Source organism: Globicephala melas, chromosome 10 (assembly GCF_963455315.2).
Source record: "Globicephala melas chromosome 10, mGloMel1.2, whole genome shotgun sequence".
Classification (NCBI taxonomy): Eukaryota; Metazoa; Chordata; class Mammalia; order Artiodactyla; family Delphinidae; genus Globicephala; species Globicephala melas.
Genome location: NC_083323.1, coordinates 62,891,519 through 62,911,874, shown reverse-complemented (window position 1 = coordinate 62,911,874; position 20,356 = coordinate 62,891,519). Strand labels below are relative to the sequence as shown.

Sequence of the window (20,356 nt, the reverse complement as noted above, 5' to 3'; positions counted from 1 at the left end):
GGACAAGTGCAGCCCAGTTCTCCAGAGTCCTGGGCAGAGCGGGGAGGAAAGGGGAGGGAAGGAACTCACCTTGGATTCTTGTTGTTGAGGCTGAGCGCAATCTCATTGACAGCGTGAGGGTGGGACATGACCAGGTTGAATCCATACTGTAGCAAAGGGAAAGGACAGGAGGAGGGGAGACCATGACGGTGGGGAAGACAGATCCCAGCCGGAGCTCCCTGACTGCAGGCCCAACAGCAAACCTGTCTTTTACAAGCTAGTGCCTTCCTAGCTCTCCTGGTGCGGGAGATGAGGCAGAGCACCCGTGGCTAGTGCTGTCGCCTTACCTGATAGTTCATGATGGCTCTGAGACAAAGGATACAGACGTGGACGTCATCCTTCTGGCTCACCAGGCGGGAGTTCTTCAGCGCCCTGCGCCCAGGGAGAGTGCTATACCTGGGGGAGAGGGGCTGCTGGTGAAGGGTCTAGAAGCACTTGCCATCACCCAGACAGCAGGCTGCCCCTCAGCAGCAGAAGAAAAGGGGGATGGAGGACTTTGCACCAGCAGCCCAGAGAGATGCAGGGGGTGCAGGTACAGGGGGCAGGGCACTCCACTGTTTTCACCTCCCTGGAACAGGTCTTTGTCAGTTAACTATCCAGGATCCCAGCATTACAACCAGTGCCCAAACCATCCTAAGCCCAGACGTCCTCCAAAATACAACACAAGGTGTGTAGGCCTTCCTAGACCTCAAGATGGGTCCAGGAGACATTCATTTGAGGCATCCTTCCTCTTCCTTCTAGTCACTGTATCTTCAACACATTCCCTGGGGCAGGGGCATCTTAGCTCCCATCCCACATCTATGTCCTAGAAAAGACAGAGCAGACCCCAAAGGCTATAGAAGGGCTAGGGACTATATCTGACTTTGCCCCTAGTGATGTTTCATGGAAAAAACAGGAAACACAAGTGGTATCTGCTCGTGCATGACTAGAATGGGCAAAACCCAAAGAAGACTGGGAGAAAAGCATGGCTGAGAGACAGAGGCCATGGAAAGGGCCATAGGACCCAAAGGAAAGCCTCCCTCTGTAGGAGGGCTCTCAGAAATCATCCGGTCCGTCCACCTGCCTCCGGGCAGGATGGCTCTTCAGATACTACAGACAAATGAACACGCTGTAGCCTTGGAGGGAAAAAAAAGGCCTAAAGGAAGAAGTGAAGGGAAGGTGAGCGCAGCAGGTTGGGTGGGAGCTGGTCTTCGGGCAGCCGATGGGGCTGCGTGCAGAGCAGAGGGAAACAGACATGAGGGCAGGTGCTGGACCAGCTGGTGAAGACTAAGGAGCTGGGTGAGGACCAGCCCTGCCCAGAGGCCTGGAGGAACGGCAGAGTGAGAATGATGAACGGAGGGGCCCCCAGAGACGGGGAGAGGAGAGGGGAGGGCTGGAACCCCAGATGGGGTGGGCACAGCCAAGGGTGACGTACTTACCCAGGACAGATCGCTGGGCAGAGTCAAGGAGACAGAGAGGACAGACCAGAGACAGACTGGCAGGCAGAGGGCAAGAGAGCTGAGCCTGGAAGCAAGAGTGAAGGGAGGAGCATGAGCACTCACCGCTGTCACCCAAGACCTGGACGGGGACGAGGGTGGGAGGCAGGCGGGCAGAGCGAGAGCACACATACCGGAGCACAGACTGGCGCGCAGAGCGAGCGAGGCTGTTGGTGAAGGGGGCTGACAGGGCGCTGGGTGGCTGCAGGTCCTCGATGGACCTGCTCCAGGACCGGAGCTTGTCAAATGCACCATCGTCACCACTCTCCAGAGCCTCAAAGTCAAACCTGGAGCAGGAAAGGACACAAGCGCACACACAGGAGAAATTCAGTGCCAAGCCGCCTGGCGAGCCCACCCCCGCCCTTTAGACGTCTAGGGCAACAAGAAGCAAGGGCAGCAGAAGAGAAAGCGGAATTGGGCAGCAGAGACCCAACCCTGGTCAGGAGGGCCGAGGAGGGCAGAGTAGTCACCGGCAGCAACCAGGAGGGGGATCTGAGGAGATGCGGGTGCTGACTGAGGCCAGCCGCTGCCCCCCACTGGCCTTCAGGAGTCACCTCCCCATGGGCCCGAAGAGACGCGGGGAGCTGGCAGACTTTCTGCACTCCCAGCCATAGAGGGGACATCTCAGAGAAGCTGCCGCTCCCCTCGGAGAATCTGCCCTGCAGAGCAGTGGTGGGGAACAGGCCAACTGAAGGGATTATTAGGGGGCAAACGGCAGCAGCCAAAGGGGCCTCTCAGTGCCCTGAGGGTGGGGCCCAGGTGGCTCTGGACTAGGTTCACGAGGCCAGGTCTGAGTGGAAGGGAATGGGGGTCCCGAGAAACCCAGAGTGGGACAGGCCTCTGTGTTCAGGAAAAGCACCATGGTCTCATCCTAGCACTGGGTTTTAATGACCGGGTTTTCTTTCCAGCCTCTACTTGAGGCTTCTGGGTTTTTCTGGTTTAGAGGCTCCTTGGGCTTCAGCTTCCCTCGGGGAAGAAATCACAGGTCGAGGGTGTGAACCGGGGTCCTTAGTCCCCACAGGAGTTGGGATGGTTTCTACGTCACTTCCTGCTTCTGGGACCAGGCATCTCCCACCACCAGCAGTTTGGGAGCGTAGCCAGGGCAAGAAGGACAGCTCAAGATCACAAACCCACAAGGCCTTCTCCTTTACATATCCCCACATCGGGATCTACCCTCTCTGAGAAACAAGCCCCACTCCTCTTTCCTGTCCTCTTCCCCCAGTAGGTCACCCAGGACTTAGCAAGCATTTCCTACAGGCTCTTCCCGCAAGGCCTTCTGCTCAGACACGCACAGCCCCAGGGTCAAAGGCACAGAGGCCGAGGCTCTCTGAAATAGGAAGCGGTATCTGCAGATGCCTGAGTGTTCCCAAGGAAGCAGGAGCAGACTTCAGGACCCTGACCATCAGATGCTTAACGGGGCTCTCAAGCAGACATCAGAGGAGTCTCCCGGACAGGGAAGCCACTTGCCAGTGGTTTCCCTCCGTGAATAACAGTATTCCCCAGAGCTGGGATGTGCAGTTTACAAATAAGTGCCTTCACTCAAACTCTATTTGGCTTCGCTCTTTTCCCCTCAACCCTTCCCAAAACACACACTCTTACCTCACCTGCTCCGAGTCTTTCTTTTAAAAACACAGTCAAAGGTACTGCTGTGGACACTACAATACTGAGGTTCCAGTGTATTTTGGTTTCAAGCAGCTGGAATTTGTTTGCTTTTGAAGCAAGATATGCTTATTTGGAAAAATAATCTACATCTTTTTCTATAAAAGCTCTGAATTTAAAAAAAATCGCTTCAGCAAATGTTTTTCATTTCTTTCTATAAAAAGAGTGAGTTTCTTTTAAGGGATAGGAGGATCATGAGCCTTGACTTCTGTAGGGACGGGAATGGGGAGTGGGCCACTCTTGGTTTTAACAGGCGATGACCTGCAAAAAATGACAAAGGCCAAACCTAGGAGAGGCATTAGTTTGAAACCCTAAGGAGATGAGGGTGAAAACCTGCTGAGGAAGGAGAACAGCCCAGGGGCAAGGACAGTAGCAAGGAAAGTGGAAGTCGAGGTTGGGGCTGAGTCCCAGAACTGAGGAGTTCCCCAGGACACGGGACTTTCAGCGCAAACACTCGGGAAAGTCACGGGCAAACCGGGGTGATCAGTCACCCGAGGGCCAACGTAAGTCTTGGGTCTGAGTCTGCATGTGCTGGCCATGCCATGAACGGTCAATATAATCCCTCTTTCCATATATTTAGGTAATTATGGTAGGGAGCAACCCCTTAAATAATAACAACTAACAAATAAAAAGCGGCCACCACAGTATAGACTATGTTCCAAATACTACAACTGCTTTACACACGTTATCATCTAATCCTTACGGCAACCCTGGAATATGGATCTCCTCTTACATAGGAGGCCCTCAGCAAACTTGCCTGAGGTCACGCAGACAGTAAAGGACAGAAGAGACCCACACCCGGCTTTGGGCTTTGTCTTAACTCGAAAGCCCTCGTTCCTTCCACTACCCCACACTGCCTTCTCCTCTGCGCTGATTCACTTCCAGCTGCCTCCAAACCCCCCATCTGCTTGCAAAAGGCTCCTGAATGCTTCACTTTCAGTCTGCGTCAAAGGTCATGCTCACTGCTCCTGGGGTGACCTGGAGTAACCCTCTCACAACTGGAGACCCAAAGTTGCTTCTTGAAGACTGAGCTCTCCCAAAGCAAACGAATCCCACAGGGCCTCCCTCCCAGAAGCCAGGACATTTCCTTGGACGGCTCCCAGCATGGAGTCGGATCCTTCGGGCTCGATTCTGAGCTCCCTTTCCACATCTCTCCTCCTGCTCCCCAAAATGCACCTTCTACTCCAGCCACCTGGCATTCTTCACTGATCTCAGACAGCCCCTTGGCCACCTGTCCACCCCCACGCTGCTGCCCAGGCCCTCCCCTCCTGCCTGGGGTTCCCATTCCCATCTTCACTACTGCAAGCTCACCCTTCCTCGTCAAAGTAGAATGGGACCATGTCCTTCCTCATGGTTCCCCAACCCTCGTCCCAGGTGGTACTCACATGACGGAACATTGGGCAAATGACAGGTAATCCACCAGCACGTCCAGGCCTTTGTTTTCATCATTCAGAAACTCCCGCACCCACCTGCAGATAAAGGAAACACAGTGGAGGGGTCTGCTAAAGTGGATTGAGGGGGAGGAGGAAAAGGTGTCTCTGACAGAACGACACCCCCTCCTGGATCCTCTGGAACTCAGCACCAGGCTGGGAGAATTCTGAAGATCAAAGCCTGTGGCAGACCCAGCCATGGTCACGTCACCGGCCTGGACCGCCCCTCGGCGGCAGAGCCAGGGATAAGGAAAGGTACAGGCCTTCCAACACCATGTTAGCCAAACCAGCTTTCAGAAGCCCCCTCCTCAAGGGCCAGGGCCCCACTCAATCATTTTCTAGGTCTCTGGTGTCTAGCACGTGGCTGGGTGCACTGTCCTGATGCCACGTTCCTGGGAGGAATTGAGGTTAGACAGAGCATTTACTGTAGCCCTCGTGCAGAGCTGTTCCTGACAGAAGCCAGCAGGTCCCTGACTTGACCGAAGTCTCAGTTAAAAGACAGGCAGGGAGCGTCAAAGAGAGTCCGGAACAGAGGCATACTGGGCCAAAAGACTCTCCACCAAGTTCAAGGAAAGGTATTTTGGGAAGTAGTGAGCAGAGGAATACGTGGGACTGCAGCGTTTTGTCAGGGTGAGTCTGGCAGAATAGGAAAAGGATGCGGGGACAGTCAGGAACTCAAGTAACCCCAGAATGGCTCTGGCCACTAAGAGGGTGAACCAGGGAGGCAGCAGGGAAGACAACTAGGCACCCTAAAGACAGTGGACCGGGGCATGTTCACCTTTCTGCCTTCAGGCCTTTTGAACTCAGACATCCCTGGAAGGAAAGTCAGGAGCGAGTCCCAGGACTGTTACAGGACAGGCTCATTCCTGTCCTATAGACATACAGGACCCAGAGAGACATAAAACTCTCAGGATGAACCCTGACTCTCCTGTGCTCTGTTCCCTCCGAGCGTCCAGGTGTCCTTCTAGGCCAGCTGCGCCAAACAGCCCTGCAAGGCCGCTTCTCCCCCACAGCTGGAACACCAGCGCCATGTTTGATGGCCACACCCCGGGCTACAGAGAGAGGCCGGGCCAGAGCACCAGGCCCGGCTAAGATCTGGCAGCAGGCTCTGGCTGCGGCTGACTGACACCAGAGCTGCCTGAAGTTAGCTTCCTCTCTGGGGGCCGACAGGCCTCCCGTTTCCTGTCTGTCTGCGCTCCAGCTCCCCACCCCCTTCTCATTTCCTGTCTGAGTCTACACTGCTATTTTCGGGATCTTGACACTTTGAGGAGAGGTTAAAGGGCACTTAGGCAAGGCCGCAAACCAATACAAACCAGGGAGAGGAGGAGCAGGAGAGGCTCTGGAATCCTACTTCCCAGCCCGCCCACTCCAGGCCCGAGTTCCCATCTTTGCAGGCCTGGGGCTGATCGGGCTGCTGCCGAAGCAAGATCCTCCTCTCCCTACCTTGCCCTGGGCTCCCACTGCCCTGAAGCACCCACACCCCAGCCTGACAGCCTGACAAACTCCTCCTGCCCCAAAATCCGGGACGGATCCGGGCCCTCCCACATAACTCTCCCAGAGAAGCCACAGTCCGGATGACAGGAGCTCCTAAAATGCCAGACACTAAGCTGCTCCTGGGAACCAACGACCAGGTCCAGACCTCTAGCTTGTGTGCCAACCGCCAAGAGGCCCGGGCCTGGGAACCATGCTGCTCTGGCCCCAGCTCCTGGCCAGTGGCCAGGGGGGTTGGCGCCAGGTAGAAGGGGCAGGCAGAGGGGACTGCCCTGCACTGCTCTGTGGCCCTCTCCTGAGAAAAGCGGACCCCCATCCTCACGTAGTAGGACTTAATAAGCAAGACAGGAGGGCCTGAGAGAGAAGGGAGCAGGGAGGGGTAAAGGCCCTGTGGAGCAAGGCAGGGTGGGAGATGGCGTCTGGAGCTGCCATCCGTGTCACTCTTGCTCTCTCACGTGGGGTAGCTGATGAGGCTCTGCAGTTTTTCCTGCTGTGAGCGTCACCATATAAAGGTGAAGGCTAGTTACACATTTCCAAGCAGGTCAGTTCTCAATGTCTGGTTCACAGAAGAGGTGTGAAAGCCAACTCTGGCCATCCAGCACAGCTACTGAGGCCAGGAACTGTCCCTTTCCTGTTCTTTCCTGTGCCATTTCCCCTACCACTGTTGCTGAGGCAGCTGGCTGCACACAGGTAGCCTCCATAAGAACCCCAGGCAGCCTCAGCCTGGGGAGGGGACAGGAGGGGAAGGCATATGATGTCATTTGGCTCTTTCTACCCCTGCTCTCAGGAAGCCTAGGACCCTGGGCCTGGAACCTGCCCAGAAACCTCCACCCCGAACCCAGGCTCGACTTCTCACTTGTGTAAGCTCTCAATGTTCATGCCAGGCCCCTCGGTCAGGCCTGTAGCCCTGCCTGCAGTTCTCCATCAGGTGTCCCTCACTGTCCTTTGTGTATACATATACATACACACACACACACACACTCTCTCTCTCTCTCTCTCTCACTTTCACTATATTTACTCTGGCTGGTTACGGTTTTATAAAACTGAGACCATAGCCGTCTTTCACTGTATCTCACGCATTAGCCCTCTGTCTGTTCAGCAGGTCCTGGTTCCCCACTTCTCTGGCAAAAAAGACGCATGTAGTTTCTAGGGGCCCCGTCAATGGGTTGGAAGTACCCTGGTCAGTGAATACGGAAGATGTTCAGCTCCTGGCCCCCACTGCCTTAGATCTTTCCTGGTACTTCAGGAAGCTGCTTCTGCTCATGAACTAAAATTGTCTTATAATCAAGCAAATAATCTTCTGGGCACCAAACAGTCCATGAACTAGGTAGGTCTCAGCTACCCAGTGCAACACACTCCTCCATCCCCAGCCTTCTCTGGGCCTCCCTTGGCCCAGCCCCAGGCCACAGGCAGACTCCAGTCTCAGCTGCTGTGGGAATGTCTTCCACTCAAAGCCACAGGCTGAGGACCCCAGGAGAGGCCCCAGGCTTGCCAGCAGCATCCAGTCAGCAGCTGGCAGAGCTGAGGGGGAGAAAAGCCAGAAAAGGAACCGTCTGAAGCTCTCTGGGGAAATAAAAGCCATTCAAGAGGCAAATCTGCCCTGTGGCAGGGAGATGAAACCAGGTCCTAAGAGGCCAGGTGAAAAGGCTCTGATGGTCACATCGGACTCACCCAATGTGGTTGGTACGAAGTGAGATCTCCAGCTCTCTCAGTACTTTGGTTGACTCCTGCACTCTTCTCCTGAACTTCTGTAAACATGGAATTTTCTGTCACTGATGGAGGTCCCCAAGCCAACTTTACAATACAAGCAAAAGGGGTAGAAAAGGAAAGGGAAGGCATACAAGAAGGCAGTTATAGTCTTTCCCTCTGTTACTAGCCAGCCACTCCAGGGCCATGGCCTCAGAACACAGAAACCCAACTCCCATTGCTCAGAAGCAGTCCCAACCCAAGTCAAACGGTTTGCCCCACAGGACTGTAAAGGGCAGCAAAACGGGGACTCCCTGCCTCGCACTTCACCTTCCGAGTTACGCTGGGGTCCAAGAAGCTCTGGAGTTTCTGGATGTAAGTGTGGGGAGGATTCTTCACCTGGAATCGTTCCTGTAAGGGAAACACGTGTGTGTACACAGCCACCCAAGGTTCTGAGGGGAGTGCTGAGGAAGTAGGGCACTCACAGTGTTTGATGTGAGGGGACTCCTAAAGTTATCACCTGGCCCTCAACATCATCCAAACCATAGGTTCCCCTTCTTGACTTATCCTCAGCTACTTCTCATCTGTTGCCATCTTCTCCTCCTTCAGTTAGTACTCCCTGAGCCTCAAATATTTTTCTACACTAAAAATTATTTTAAGAGTCTGCTGCTTCCTAAGAAGATGCGGGGATTACATAGCTCTAAACAGCATCCAAAATAAAGACATGATTGGGAAATGTTGTTCACTTCCTAGCCAGCTAATGGACAGCGGTTAGGAAGGCGAAAGGGAGGGAACCTAGGCCTTGTAGAAGTCAATTTTCTGAGCCCTGAGCCCAGACTTGGGACTGGACTGGTTTTGCTGTGTTAACACAGCTTAGGAGTGCAAACACACTTTCTGCTCCTTGCCCAGGTCCCAGGCCCCCACAATCCAAGCAACCCCAAATGCTGCAGGCTGTTTTCAGCAAGATCACTGCTCCGTCCCCTTCCACACAGGGCACAGGCTCCCCATTGTGGCCCAACCCCCTCATCTGACCCAAGGGAAAACTTTTAAGCATTCTGGTCCTGTAAGGGCCTCCACAACGGAGATATTTGAAGAGTTAGGGGATGGAGAGGGTCCAGGAGAATGATATAATGTTAGGAAACAGAACCTAAAAACAAATGAAAGAAAAAAAGGAAAGGTTTAAGAAAGAGCTGACATTATGTGACCTAGAAAAGACTGAGAGATTATCAATTAAAGACACTCAGTACCAAAGGGCTACTGTTCTCCAAACCCCAGGTAGGTGCTCAACTCCTCTTAATGCAGAATTCAAGGAAATTGGCCTTCCCTGGATAAGCGACTTGGACTAGGTTCTCTGAAGCATGATTCTACCTTAGGTCAAGCAGCATGACTTGGGAAGCAGAGGAGCACAATAGTTAGCACAGATGGAGTTGGCAGCCTGAGCCCTGGCTCTATCACCTACCAGTGAAAGGCAAGTTACTGAGCCTCAGGTTCTGCTTCTATAAAATGTAACAGTGCCTTCCTCAGAGGGTTTTTGTGAGGATTAAATATATATATATATATATATATATAAGTGCTTGGTCCATAATAAGTACTCAGTAAATGTTAGCTATTGTGATTTTTGTGATTTTGTTCAGGGCTTGAAAAAAATTATGTTTATGACAAAACTCCATCAGAAAGTGCTGGGTAAACAGAATGCCTACACTCTGGGCCAGGTGCTCCCATACCTCCCAAGAGGTAAGGAACTAAAAGTCAACTCTCCCAGCAGTGCAGACAGGCCTGTCTGAGTTCAGAAACTCATGACTTGTGATCTTCAAATGTGGGCAGGGGAAAGAGCAAGGCCGCAGGCATTACTTCTTGATTCTGAGCTAAGTGATAATCTCTATTTTCTCTTCTGTCTATAAACACTTTCGTGTAGGGAGAGCTTCCAGTCCTCATGTTCTGAGATTTGGGAACAGGAGACTAGAGGACTGGGGCTTCTCATTCCTAGAGGCCTGTAAATAATGGGGAAAATCCTGCTATTTGCCAGGTCTGGAGCAGAGTGAGAGAAAAATGGTGCTTTGAATTTCCCAGCCAGGGACAGCCCTCACCCTGGGGAAAGGCAGAAACAAGCTCTGCTGGGAAAAACACCAAACTCCTCCACAGCAGACCCTATACCTAAGACCTACACAAACCTCCTTGAGGCTGCTGCTCACTGGAAAGAAATCAAGACAGTTCTTTGTGGCAGCTAGAGGGGAACTTGGCCTACCAGCCCTGTCTCTGTTAGGAGAGGCGTTTTGGATCAGGAAGTAAGCATGGACTGATGCCACGCCCAGGCCAGGGTTCCTCAAGGAACCCCAGAGCTGCAGTCAATGCCCATGGTCCTGCTGCCTCGTCCAGCTCAAGACACACCCCCCACTTCTGGGCCCACTGCAAACCCCGTACCTGGTCACAGATCAGATCCCACTTCTTCTCGTTGTCATACTGCCGCAGGAGCCGGGCTTTGTCAGGAGGCAGGTTCATGGAGCTCTGAGGAGAGAACCTGAGTCAACAGGGCTGATAGGCTTCCCTTAGGCCTGGTCCCTCAGGCTTCACCCTGACACTCTGTGGCTCATAAGGAAGGCTCAGAGAGGCATGACCATCCTCCTGCTTCCCCTTCATATTTGCTTAAGCTTGGTTGAACAATGTTTTCCAAACCACAGGTTGTGGAATCAATTTAGTCAGTCAAGAGTAACTTTATTTTAAATGAAAATGAACAGATTGGTTATCAGGGGGTGGGGGTAGAGGGATAAACTGGGAGATTGGGACTGACATATACACACTACTATACATAACATAGATAACTAGTAAGAAATGGCTGTATAGCACAGGGAACTCTACTCAATACTCTGTAATGGCCTATATGGGAAAAGAATTAAAAAAAAAAGAGTGGATATATGTGTATTTATAACTGATTCACTTTGCTGTACACCTGAAACTAACACGACATTGTAAATCAACTATACTCCAATAAAAATTTTTTCTAAATAAAATTAAATTTAAAAAAAGAAAATGAACAGATTAAAATAGAATAGGATTGAAGATACCAGAATTCATTGCAAGTAGGAAGTATAAATAATGTTTCACAGACTTCCCTGGTGGCGCAGTGGTTAAGAATCCACCTGCCAGTGGAGGGGACGCAGGTTCGATCCCCAGTCCAGAAAGATCCCACATGCCACAGAGCAACTAAGCTCATGCACCACAACTACTGAGCCTGTGCTGTAGAGCCTGTGAGCCACAACTACTGAGCCTGCGAGCCACAACTACTGAAGCCTGCGTGCTCTAGGGCCTGCGTACTGCAACTACTGAGCCCGAGTGCTGCAACTACTGAAGCTCGTGTGCCATGCTCCAAGAGAAGCCACCACAATGAGGAGCCCACGCACTGCAACAAAGAGTAGCCCCCGCTCACCGCAACTAGAGAAAAGTCCCACGTGCAGCAACGAAGACCCAACACAGCCAAAAATAGATAAATAAAAGTTTCATGAAGTTTTGTTTCTTTTTATGTTATGTACACACACACACACACACACACACACACACACACACACACACACAGATCACGCTGTAAAATGTGTTTCTTAACATGGGACCGGGCAAAAAAGTTTGAAAGCTACCAATCTAAAGTGGCAACCTTCAATCGATTTCCCCCCACGGTCTGAGAGCTGAGCGGGCTTCCTGCACCACGTGTGCCCATGGGTGAATCCTGAGCCACCCACAGCCTGTGCAGATGTCACAAGTCTACCCCTTTCCCTCATATCAGGATACAAGTGAATGAGCATAACATTAACATAAAGGTAACTGCTCAAATTTTTAAGGAAATAATTTACAGAATTTCAGGACTTTAATTATTAGTATCAATTACTTATGACACAGCTCCCAATTACTTAAGACACAGTAAAGTGTCCCAACCCCTCGTTGAGACAGTCTAACCTAGAGTACAGGACAGACCAGGAGTCATTTTATTTTGTTCACTACTGTTTGCTGAGTGAATAAACGAATACAAGTGTAAATGAGTAAAAGCCAAGGCATCCATGGGTGAGCTCCACCCAGACCAGCAGCCCTACCTTTCCCTCCCTTTTTACCCCTGTCCAGCCAAGGCCCTCCTCTAGCCAGTCCGGCGGCTGCCTTGGTGGCAGTCACAGCCCTTGCCTCCAAAGGCAGATCACTCACCTGCACCCCACCCCCAACTCCTGAATCAGATATGATCTCCTACCTGAAGTATCAGAGCTGTCTGATGACCCACGTGACTACCCACAAATCTGGCCTCTTCCCCTAGCATACTCAGGCCACCTGGAAGGCCTTCCTCTCATCTTTCTCTCCTTTACCTACTGCTCCAAGTTGAGCTCTTAACTCCCGGGTAAACGAAGCATGACCACTTGGTTTACCGCTACCCACTCCTTGACATCCTCATCCCTGGGAACGTGAATCGTGTGTGCCCCGGATCCCAAGGAGTCACACAGGCCCTGCATTATTCCAAAAGCATCAGGAGTATCCTGGGAGTGGGGCCTCCATTTTCTAAGAAACTAAAAGAAAATCCTTAAACACCATTTATTTCTGTTACATGTATCTATTTATTATGCATTTATTTACATACATACGATTAAGCCAGTTGTATGCTCATCTAGCTCCTAAAGGACTGTATCTATTCATACGATCTCCAACCCCCAATAATGTCTAACCCTGTGACAGGCACTGAGTGGAGAGTAAGTTGATGGTAAACCTATGGTTAAGATGTCCCGGTTCTGAGCTCTGGGCCCAGCTCCTTGCTGGAAACAGGGTCACTATGGTTCAAAAAAGAAGTAGCGTTGGGATCTCTGCTCAGTGTTTAGAAGTAGAAGAACTCAGGAATACAAAAGAGGTCAAGAGAAGAAAAGAAGGGGACGAGACCACCACTTCACACCTCTCCCCATGGTTTCTGCTGCCCTATTAACCTGCCTGAGCTTCCGCAGGCAAGAGGGGCTAACCGAATCCTCCCCACTGCCGATGTAGCAGGGATGGCCGGACGGGCAAATACAACCCCAGATGTTTCTCTCTGGAATTACTTTGCTAAGGGCCAATCTCAGCATGTCTCTGTGGATAACAGGACAGGAGCAGGAGGCCATAACAGAACAGGGACCCAAAGATCAAAGGTGGCCCAGAGCAAGTTCTCCCACCTAACCAGGGCCAGGCTTCTGCCAGCTGAGCCCAAGTGAGACCAGGCCTGGTTCTGGCTCTGTGTGCATCCTGAGATGACTTCACTGTCATCTGCTCCTTTCTCCCAAGTCTGTGCCGTGAAGGTAGAAAACAGTTGTCTCCCTTGGAAGAACACGACCGGGCCGGGGGTGGGAGCTTGTCGCTACTGTGACAGACATCACATCCCGTCTACACCAACCTCCTCCCTCAGCCACCCACTGTCAGCTGCTGTGGCCTCAGACTTCCCCACCAGGTGAACTGGTGAGAAAACGTCCCCCCAGGGCTTCAAAGACGAAGCAGAGTCACCACCTTGGGGAACCCTAGCCTAAGAGCATGGAGGAGGAACCTCAGGGACCTGGCCAAAATTTAGATGCCCAGGCGAGAGGGACATCAGTGTATGGAAATGGGTGGCAGACGCATGAACCAGCTCCAACCACAGGCCCACATCCTCCAGTCCAGAGTTCTGGGTGGCACTTTCTGGACAGTGATGGCGGCGGTCTTCTCTGCTCCTTTGGGGCTAAAGTGTGATGGGGAAGGAGGTGGGTGGGGGAATTCCCCAGCCTGCAACACTCACAAGAAGCCCATCACTGACTGGGGGGTGGGAGCCACTGGCTAGGGGGCAGGACCAGGGCCTGGCAGTTCTCCCCCTGCCAGACTAGGGAATCGGGGCTTCTGCCTCCACCAGAAAACGTGCGTGAGGCCAGCAGGGCTCAACGTCCTGAGGAAGGGCAGCTTCCTGGGTTCCGGGGACAGCCAGGGAGCAAATCTGACATGATTCCTTCTGGTCTCAGTCAGAGGTTTGTTTCCTTGACATTTTCCTGCCGTGGTTCCACAGAGACCTCAGGCTCTCTTGAGGCAGAAGTTGGGCTGAGTTCTTGCTAACTCCTCACTGAGATCCTTGCTGAACAGAAAGGAGGTTCAGCTGTCTCGGAGCAGGGGGCACTGAAGGTGGAATCAGACAGCCCACGATCAACTTCAGGCTCTTCAGAGTCACAGAATCTCAGTGAGCTCACCCATAAAATGGAGATAATCTCACGACTTCACAGGGTTTTATGAGGATTAAATGATAAATACTTTGGGCCCGTATGTGTCTGGAACACACAGTTCCCTGCCCGCTCTTCCTAGAAACACTGAGTAATGTTCTGACATCCCAAGGACCTGCCCTCTGGCTCCTGGATTGTCCCTCTATCTCTGCCTCTGTCCCTCCTCCTTCAGCACTGCTTCTCCACACTCTGGGGACAGAGCAATCCCTTACCCCTCCTTTGATCCCTCTCTGGTTTCCTCGAAGCCTAGGAGGAAATGAAATACCACCATCCTTGGGGAGGGAAAGGGAGACCCCATGGAGATGGGAAGAGAGGGGGAAGAGGAACTCAGACTGAAAGCAACTCTGGGACTAATTCCTAAATCAGAGGGAACCAGCCAGAAGTCTAATAATAAAAACCTACAACAGGAAGAAGCAGAAAGGGGTGGATCCGATGCTTCTCCGGCAAGGCCGCTCTGGTTTACTGCCAGTTTGCGGCCAGGCAGAGTGCCCTGCTCAGGGGCCAACCCCTTCCTGGGCTCTGCGGGAGCAAAAGGGCCCAGTCCCCCCAAGCGAGGCTTCCTTACTCCCCACCGGACTCCTGTTGGCCCCAGAGAAGCAGAGGAGGAGGGAGGTGGCTCTAGTCGCAGAGGTTCCTTTCCCTTTCCTGCTCTGCACCCCAGGTCAGTTAGCCCCTCCTCGTTTCCTTCCCACTGCAGGGGAAGGGAAATGCCGGTAGGGTTGGAGTTTCCTTCAAAGCTGTGTCTCCTGTGCTGCGACTCACCCCTGCCTCTGTCAGTCTCCTTGGGCCAGGCCTGGGGAAAACCCAACAAACAGAAATAGGAACCACCCAAAATTCCCAGCTGCTTCTATTGGTCCCAGTCAATCACGATAAATCTCAGGAACAGAGACAAAAATGGCACAGGTCCTCTGAGGAGAGGGAGAGAGATGTCTGAAACTTTCCTGTGAAGGGGATTCTGGAGGCTTGAGGGAAGGCAGGCGAGGGCTGTCTATTTTGAGCAAATACAGAATGCGAGCTGGTGGTTTTCTTGATGTCTTCCCTCTCAGAACCTCCTCCCCACCAAGTCCCCTACGGCTGGCCACTTCTCCCCAGTGTGGCAGCCCCAGCCGCCAGGCTCAGCCCACAGGGGTGGGGAGCCCTGAGAAGCTGAGTCTAGAACTTCCCCAGAGATGAAATGAGGCACTGTCCCGGGCACTACATGCTGCTGAGCCCCAGCTCCGGGTCACAGCAGCCAGCAAAGCCTCTCGGGCATCCACAGATCAGCCCATTATACAGATGGCAGAGGAGAATGCAGTGAGGTCCCAGGTTTGGGAGTCCAGGAGACTGCTGTAGGAGCAGCTGGAGCCCTGCGTTCCCGCCCTGTGTTCCTGCCAGGATCCCCTCACATCTCATGCCCCCAAGTCAATGGCGAAACAGGCAACACTGGGCACAAAGGGCCATGCCCAGCCACCAAAAGGACAGAGTGTTAGGAGTGGCCCGGCCTACTCTCCACGTGTCTCTCCTGGTGGGCAGTAGACGCAGCTGTGGCCAGCTGGGCACTGCTCCCAAAGGGCAAGAGCCCAAGGAGGTGGGAGGTACCCGCCCCTGCTGCCTCGGCCCCCTTGGCGGCCACAGCCAGACCTGCCAGCCCTGCGCAGTAGCAGCTCCCAGACAATGAGAGTTATTTTCAGCCAACGCTTTAACACAAGCCAGCTGGCCAGTGTGCAGGGCGGGAGTCCTCCTCCACCCAGCCGGCCCAGACGGCAGGCCCAGCCTGTTGCTTACGCTGCTGCCGCCTCTGCGTCACTGTTTGTTTATCTCGTTGTTTCAGCACAGCTCCTCCTAACTGCCCCCCAGAAGTACAATCCTGGCAAAAGGAAACCAAAAACATCAGAGAATTTGGTCAAAGGTCCAAGAGCGAAAATTAAGAAGGTCCAGACATGGGAAGCACAGCAGTCCCTGCAAACACCCACACCTTCCCCCAGCCCCGTGACTGGCGGGAGTAATGCAGGGTAGGAAGCAGACCAGGTCGGTGGCCAGGTCTCACTGCAGCTCCCACAGACCGAGCCCAAGCCTGGCTTTGCTGCCAACCTGGGAGACGAAGCTCAGGATGGCTCTCCTTGCCTGCCTCCCTCCCATCCTTCTTTTCAGAGCTCAGGTTTGGAGAAGATAACTTGAGACAGAGTCTGGAATGAGCCTGAGCCAACTGGGAAAGGCTCTGGGAGAAGAACTATATCCTGCAGCAGAAAGGAAATCACAAGAACAGTTCATGACACTTGGCTGGAGGAAGAGGTAGCCCTGCCCGTGATGGAGTGGAATGAACACTTCAAGAATAGGAAGGAGTGGACAGCAGCAGTCACCTCCCTGGACTCGAGGCTTCCTGCCCTGGTGCTACCAAACCCCATAGCCTCAATGGTACAGCTGCCCCTCCCTCCTCACCTCCCTCCATCTGCAGCCCCATGCATAGGGGCTCATGGGTGTGACACAGCTCTAGCCACACACACGGTTTCCTCAAGGCCTAAGCTACCCTACTAGACTTATGGGTGGGTGCTCCTTGACTTAAGTCTCTGTAATGGCTTAGGTCTGGCTTTCTGGTTTTGTTTACTTGAAGCTATCACTTTGGGGACAAGCTGCCAGGGAAAAGCCAGCTTTCAGAGCCCTGTCTGGAGAACGTGCTTCTGTGGTCACTGATGACTCTATAACCAGAAATGACTTGTTGAGCAGTTACGGGCCAAGTCCCTGAGCAGCCTGGAGGAAAAAGAGATGGATTCGCCAGATGTCTCAGGCTGAGCTCTGCAACTCACACCAGGGAAGTCGGGTAAAGGAGAGGTCCTAGAAGGCCAGCAACAATCAAACAAAGAGGTGGCTTTATCCAAATACAACTATACCCCCCGAGGCCTCTTCTTCACCCTGGAACACTCCCGCGTTGGATCCTGAGCCGGCACGGGAAGTTGGCCATGACCCCAGTGCCGGCAAAGCCCCCCAGCTCTACCCTCTGCCACACTGTCGGCCTCATACCTGACATCAGGTAACCTTGGCAGGTAACCTGGCCCCGGCTAAGGACACCTTTCTGGCCTACTCAGTCAAGAAGCACACAGCCTCGGATAGAAGGACTTTTGTTAGCTAGGGGCCCCAAGCCCCAGCTTGAAAAGTCACTGCCACAGCAACTTGATCTATCTGCTGGCTCCTCAGCCCCTCCTCGCGGTTAGCCAGACCCACACAGTCCCCAGTTACGCAGAATGGAAACTATTCTGCTGGGGGCAGCTGGCTTTCCAAAGCTAAGGAGTCTTGGGGCAGAGCCTTACATTATCCCGGTAGCCAACCAAGGTCAACCCTTCTCTTCATGACATTCTGCCCTCCCGCCAGGAGAGACCTAATAGGCAGCGCTACCTCACAGAGGACACAACGTTTCTGGGGTAACATCCTACAAAAGGCATCTTCTTCTCTCTCCTCAGACCACAGCCCATTACCACTAGGACCCAGGGCGTGTCCTTCCCAGGGTCTCTCATCCATACCTTCCCTTCCCTTCCATTCCCACTGCCACCATCGGATAGGCCCTTGTTCACTCCTGACCTTCTGGGATAACCTTCTAGCTGGCATCCCTACTTCCAACCTGCATGTGGATGAAATTTCTAAATTTCCTAGCACATAAGATAAATCATGTTTCTTTTCAGTTCAGAAATCTTCTCTGACTCCTTACCATTTACACAAGAAAACCTAAACTCCTTGGTCTACTGTTCTTAGCATCTTAAATAAGAAAGAGCTTCACAGGTAAGATTCTCCCTGGGTTGGCCCCAGCATCTCTGACCAGCTCATTCTCTCCTGGACTCTCTCTCAGAACAGCCACTCTTGCCATAGGATTTGCTTATAACTGACGTTTCCCCAATCTTCTGAATCCCTACCTATTACTACCTGACTCAAAATCCAACTCTGTGACTACCCAACACAGCTCAATCCCTCTTCTGAGCTCCAAAGCATAATCATATGTGAAGAATGATATGGCAGAGACCTGCTTGTTATCCCCAACCTCCTCTCACCTTCCTTATTAATGAACCTCCAATGTTCAGCTGAGCACTTAGCAACCCAGAATTAATATATTTCTATAAACAACAAGGTCCTACTGTATAGCACAGGGAACTACATTCAATATCCTGGGATAAACCATAATGGAAAATAATATAAAAAAGAATGTATATATGTGTATAACTGAGTCACTTTGCTGTACAGCAGAAATTAACACAACATTGTAAATCAACTATACTTGAACTTAAAAAATAAATTTAAAAAATTAAAAGAATTAATATATTTCTCATCTTCCCTAGCATTCAGGTGTGGCTATGTGACCATGTAGGATGCAAGTAGAAGTAGTGTGTACAACTTCTGAGAAGTATCATTAAAGGGAGGGAGTATACCCTTCTTTTCTCCTTCCTCTGTCCAGCTGGTTGGAATGCAGAGGTAATGGCTAGAACTTCAGCAGCTATTCTGGACCATGAGGTGACCTTGGAAATGAAGTCCAGATGAGTGAAGCAAAGAGGAAAAAAATAGCTGTTCACTGATACCATGGATCTTAACACAAACTGAATGAAGTCATATAGTGTCTTTTCATGAGTGTATTTCCTTTATTTACAATTAGAACATGAACTCCTGGAGGGTAGGGGTCATGCCTTATCCTTCTGTGAATTCTGAGCAGGTGCTTAATAAATAACTGATTGATCCTGCTACTACCTCTCCCATCACCAAGTCTCTGGTTCAGTCCCTGGTTATTTCTGGAGGGGATTATCCAAATTCTTACAATTGTCCTTGCTATTTCTGGTCCCTCTCCTATAATCTGCCTAATGTGCTACAGCCCAAGTCACTTTCCTTAATGCTGCTTCTCCCTCAGCAAACTCCCACTTCTCATTCTGAGTTTCAACTCTGTCCTTCAGTTCACGCCATAAATCTAAGACACTCCCCTGACTCATCTTCTAACCAGACTCATCTTAAAGCCCGCTAGCCCACAAGCTCCTGAGCACAGGCACCATCATCACCAGCTTGTTTATCACTGTAGTAGGTGCTCAATAAAGTTTGGGCAAATTGAATTTCCCCATACATATACTCCTCTTTTTCCTGACCCTAAGATTTCTATTCTACATTGTCCTCAGAGATCATCTCCTTCCCAATTGCCAGCCATGCGCCTCATCCAATTCACAACGGGTGAAATCCCACCTTCTCTAGCAAATCTTTCATAAGCGAGACTGGTAAGGTCTACACTCGCCCCCTAACAGCGTCTCCACACATTTACTAACGCCTTTAAAATATGTTCATGGAGTTGTAATTTATAGCTAATGTCTCTTCACCTTTTCTTGGGTGTTCAATAAATATCCTATCACAAATCTCAGAGTGGTTAAAGCACAGAATGAGGAGCCACACTGCCCTGGTACGAATCTCGGTTCCACCACTTACTAGTGTGGCCTTGGGAGACTTATTTAATCTCTATGAGCCCCAGTTTCCTCATCTATAAAATGGAGGTAGAAATAATACTTACTTCATAAGGTTGCTATGATGATTAAAGTTAATATATGTAAAGCATTTAAGTCAGAATTAGGTAGTAAACGTTACACATAAAGCTAGCTATGCTTTTTGAGGGGGGTGGGGTTTGGATTTCTTATTCAACAATTAGCTGGAAAATAACATGCCAATCACTAAGCTAGGAGCTGGGGATATAAAAATAAATAGGACAGGATCCTTACATTCAGGAAGTTTATATCCAGAGGGCAAGGTAGACAAGCAAACCAGGGATGAGTGCACACAGCACAGCTGTGAAACAGGTGCACGTGGCACCGTAGGATCCCGAGGATGCAAAATCTAATAGAGGAGTCGAGTAAGGCTTCCTGGAAGAAATGCTATAGGATTTAGTCTTAAAACATCAAGCAGGAGGAAGGCAGGAAAAGCAATGAAGCAGGGGAAGATGGTGATATGCTAGGCAAGGACACAGCAATTGCAAGTACACAGACACACAAAACGCCATAAAAGGTCTGGGAGTCCCTGATTTACAATAATGGAATAAAAGTATATATGAGGATATTACAGCAGGCAGGGAACAGCCAGATGACACAAGGTCTAGGGAACTAAGGTAAGTAGGTAGGCATGAGTAGGATAATAATGATACTACTATTAAAATGATAAAATAATGACAAAAGCTAACATTTATTGACAAAACTTTGATAAGAACTCTGTATGAGGGACATCCCTGGTGGTCCAGTGGTTAAGAATCCATCTTGCAGTGCAGGGGACGCTGGTCAGGGAACTAAGATCCCACATGCTGCGGGGCTACTGAGCCCTCGTGCCACAACTAGAGAGCCCTCACACCACAACTAATGAGGCTGCG

At 51.4% G+C, this 20,356-nt stretch overlaps 1 protein-coding gene across 6 annotated transcripts in view; it reads right to left on the bottom strand.

Annotated features, from left to right (window-relative positions):
* Positions 1 to 20,356, bottom strand: part of FMNL3 (formin like 3) — a 55,343-nt gene that overhangs the window by 11,636 nt on the left and 23,351 nt on the right. For 4 of the 6 annotated variants that reach the window (XM_030835146.3, XM_030835147.3, XM_030835145.3 and 1 more), the window contains exons 2-8: positions 10,202 to 10,285; positions 8,111 to 8,191; positions 7,766 to 7,842; positions 4,559 to 4,642; positions 1,649 to 1,801; positions 327 to 435; positions 70 to 146 (exon numbers count right to left, since the gene is read on the bottom strand). In XM_030835146.3, coding sequence (XP_030691006.2) covers positions 70 to 146; positions 327 to 435; positions 1,649 to 1,801; positions 4,559 to 4,642; positions 7,766 to 7,842; positions 8,111 to 8,191; positions 10,202 to 10,285 — 665 coding nt within the window. The remainder of the gene's footprint in view (positions 1 to 69; positions 147 to 326; positions 436 to 1,648; positions 1,802 to 4,558; positions 4,643 to 7,765; positions 7,843 to 8,110; positions 8,192 to 10,201; positions 10,286 to 20,356) is intronic. The other 2 variants (XM_030835150.3, XM_030835149.3) reach the window with 1 other exon arrangement.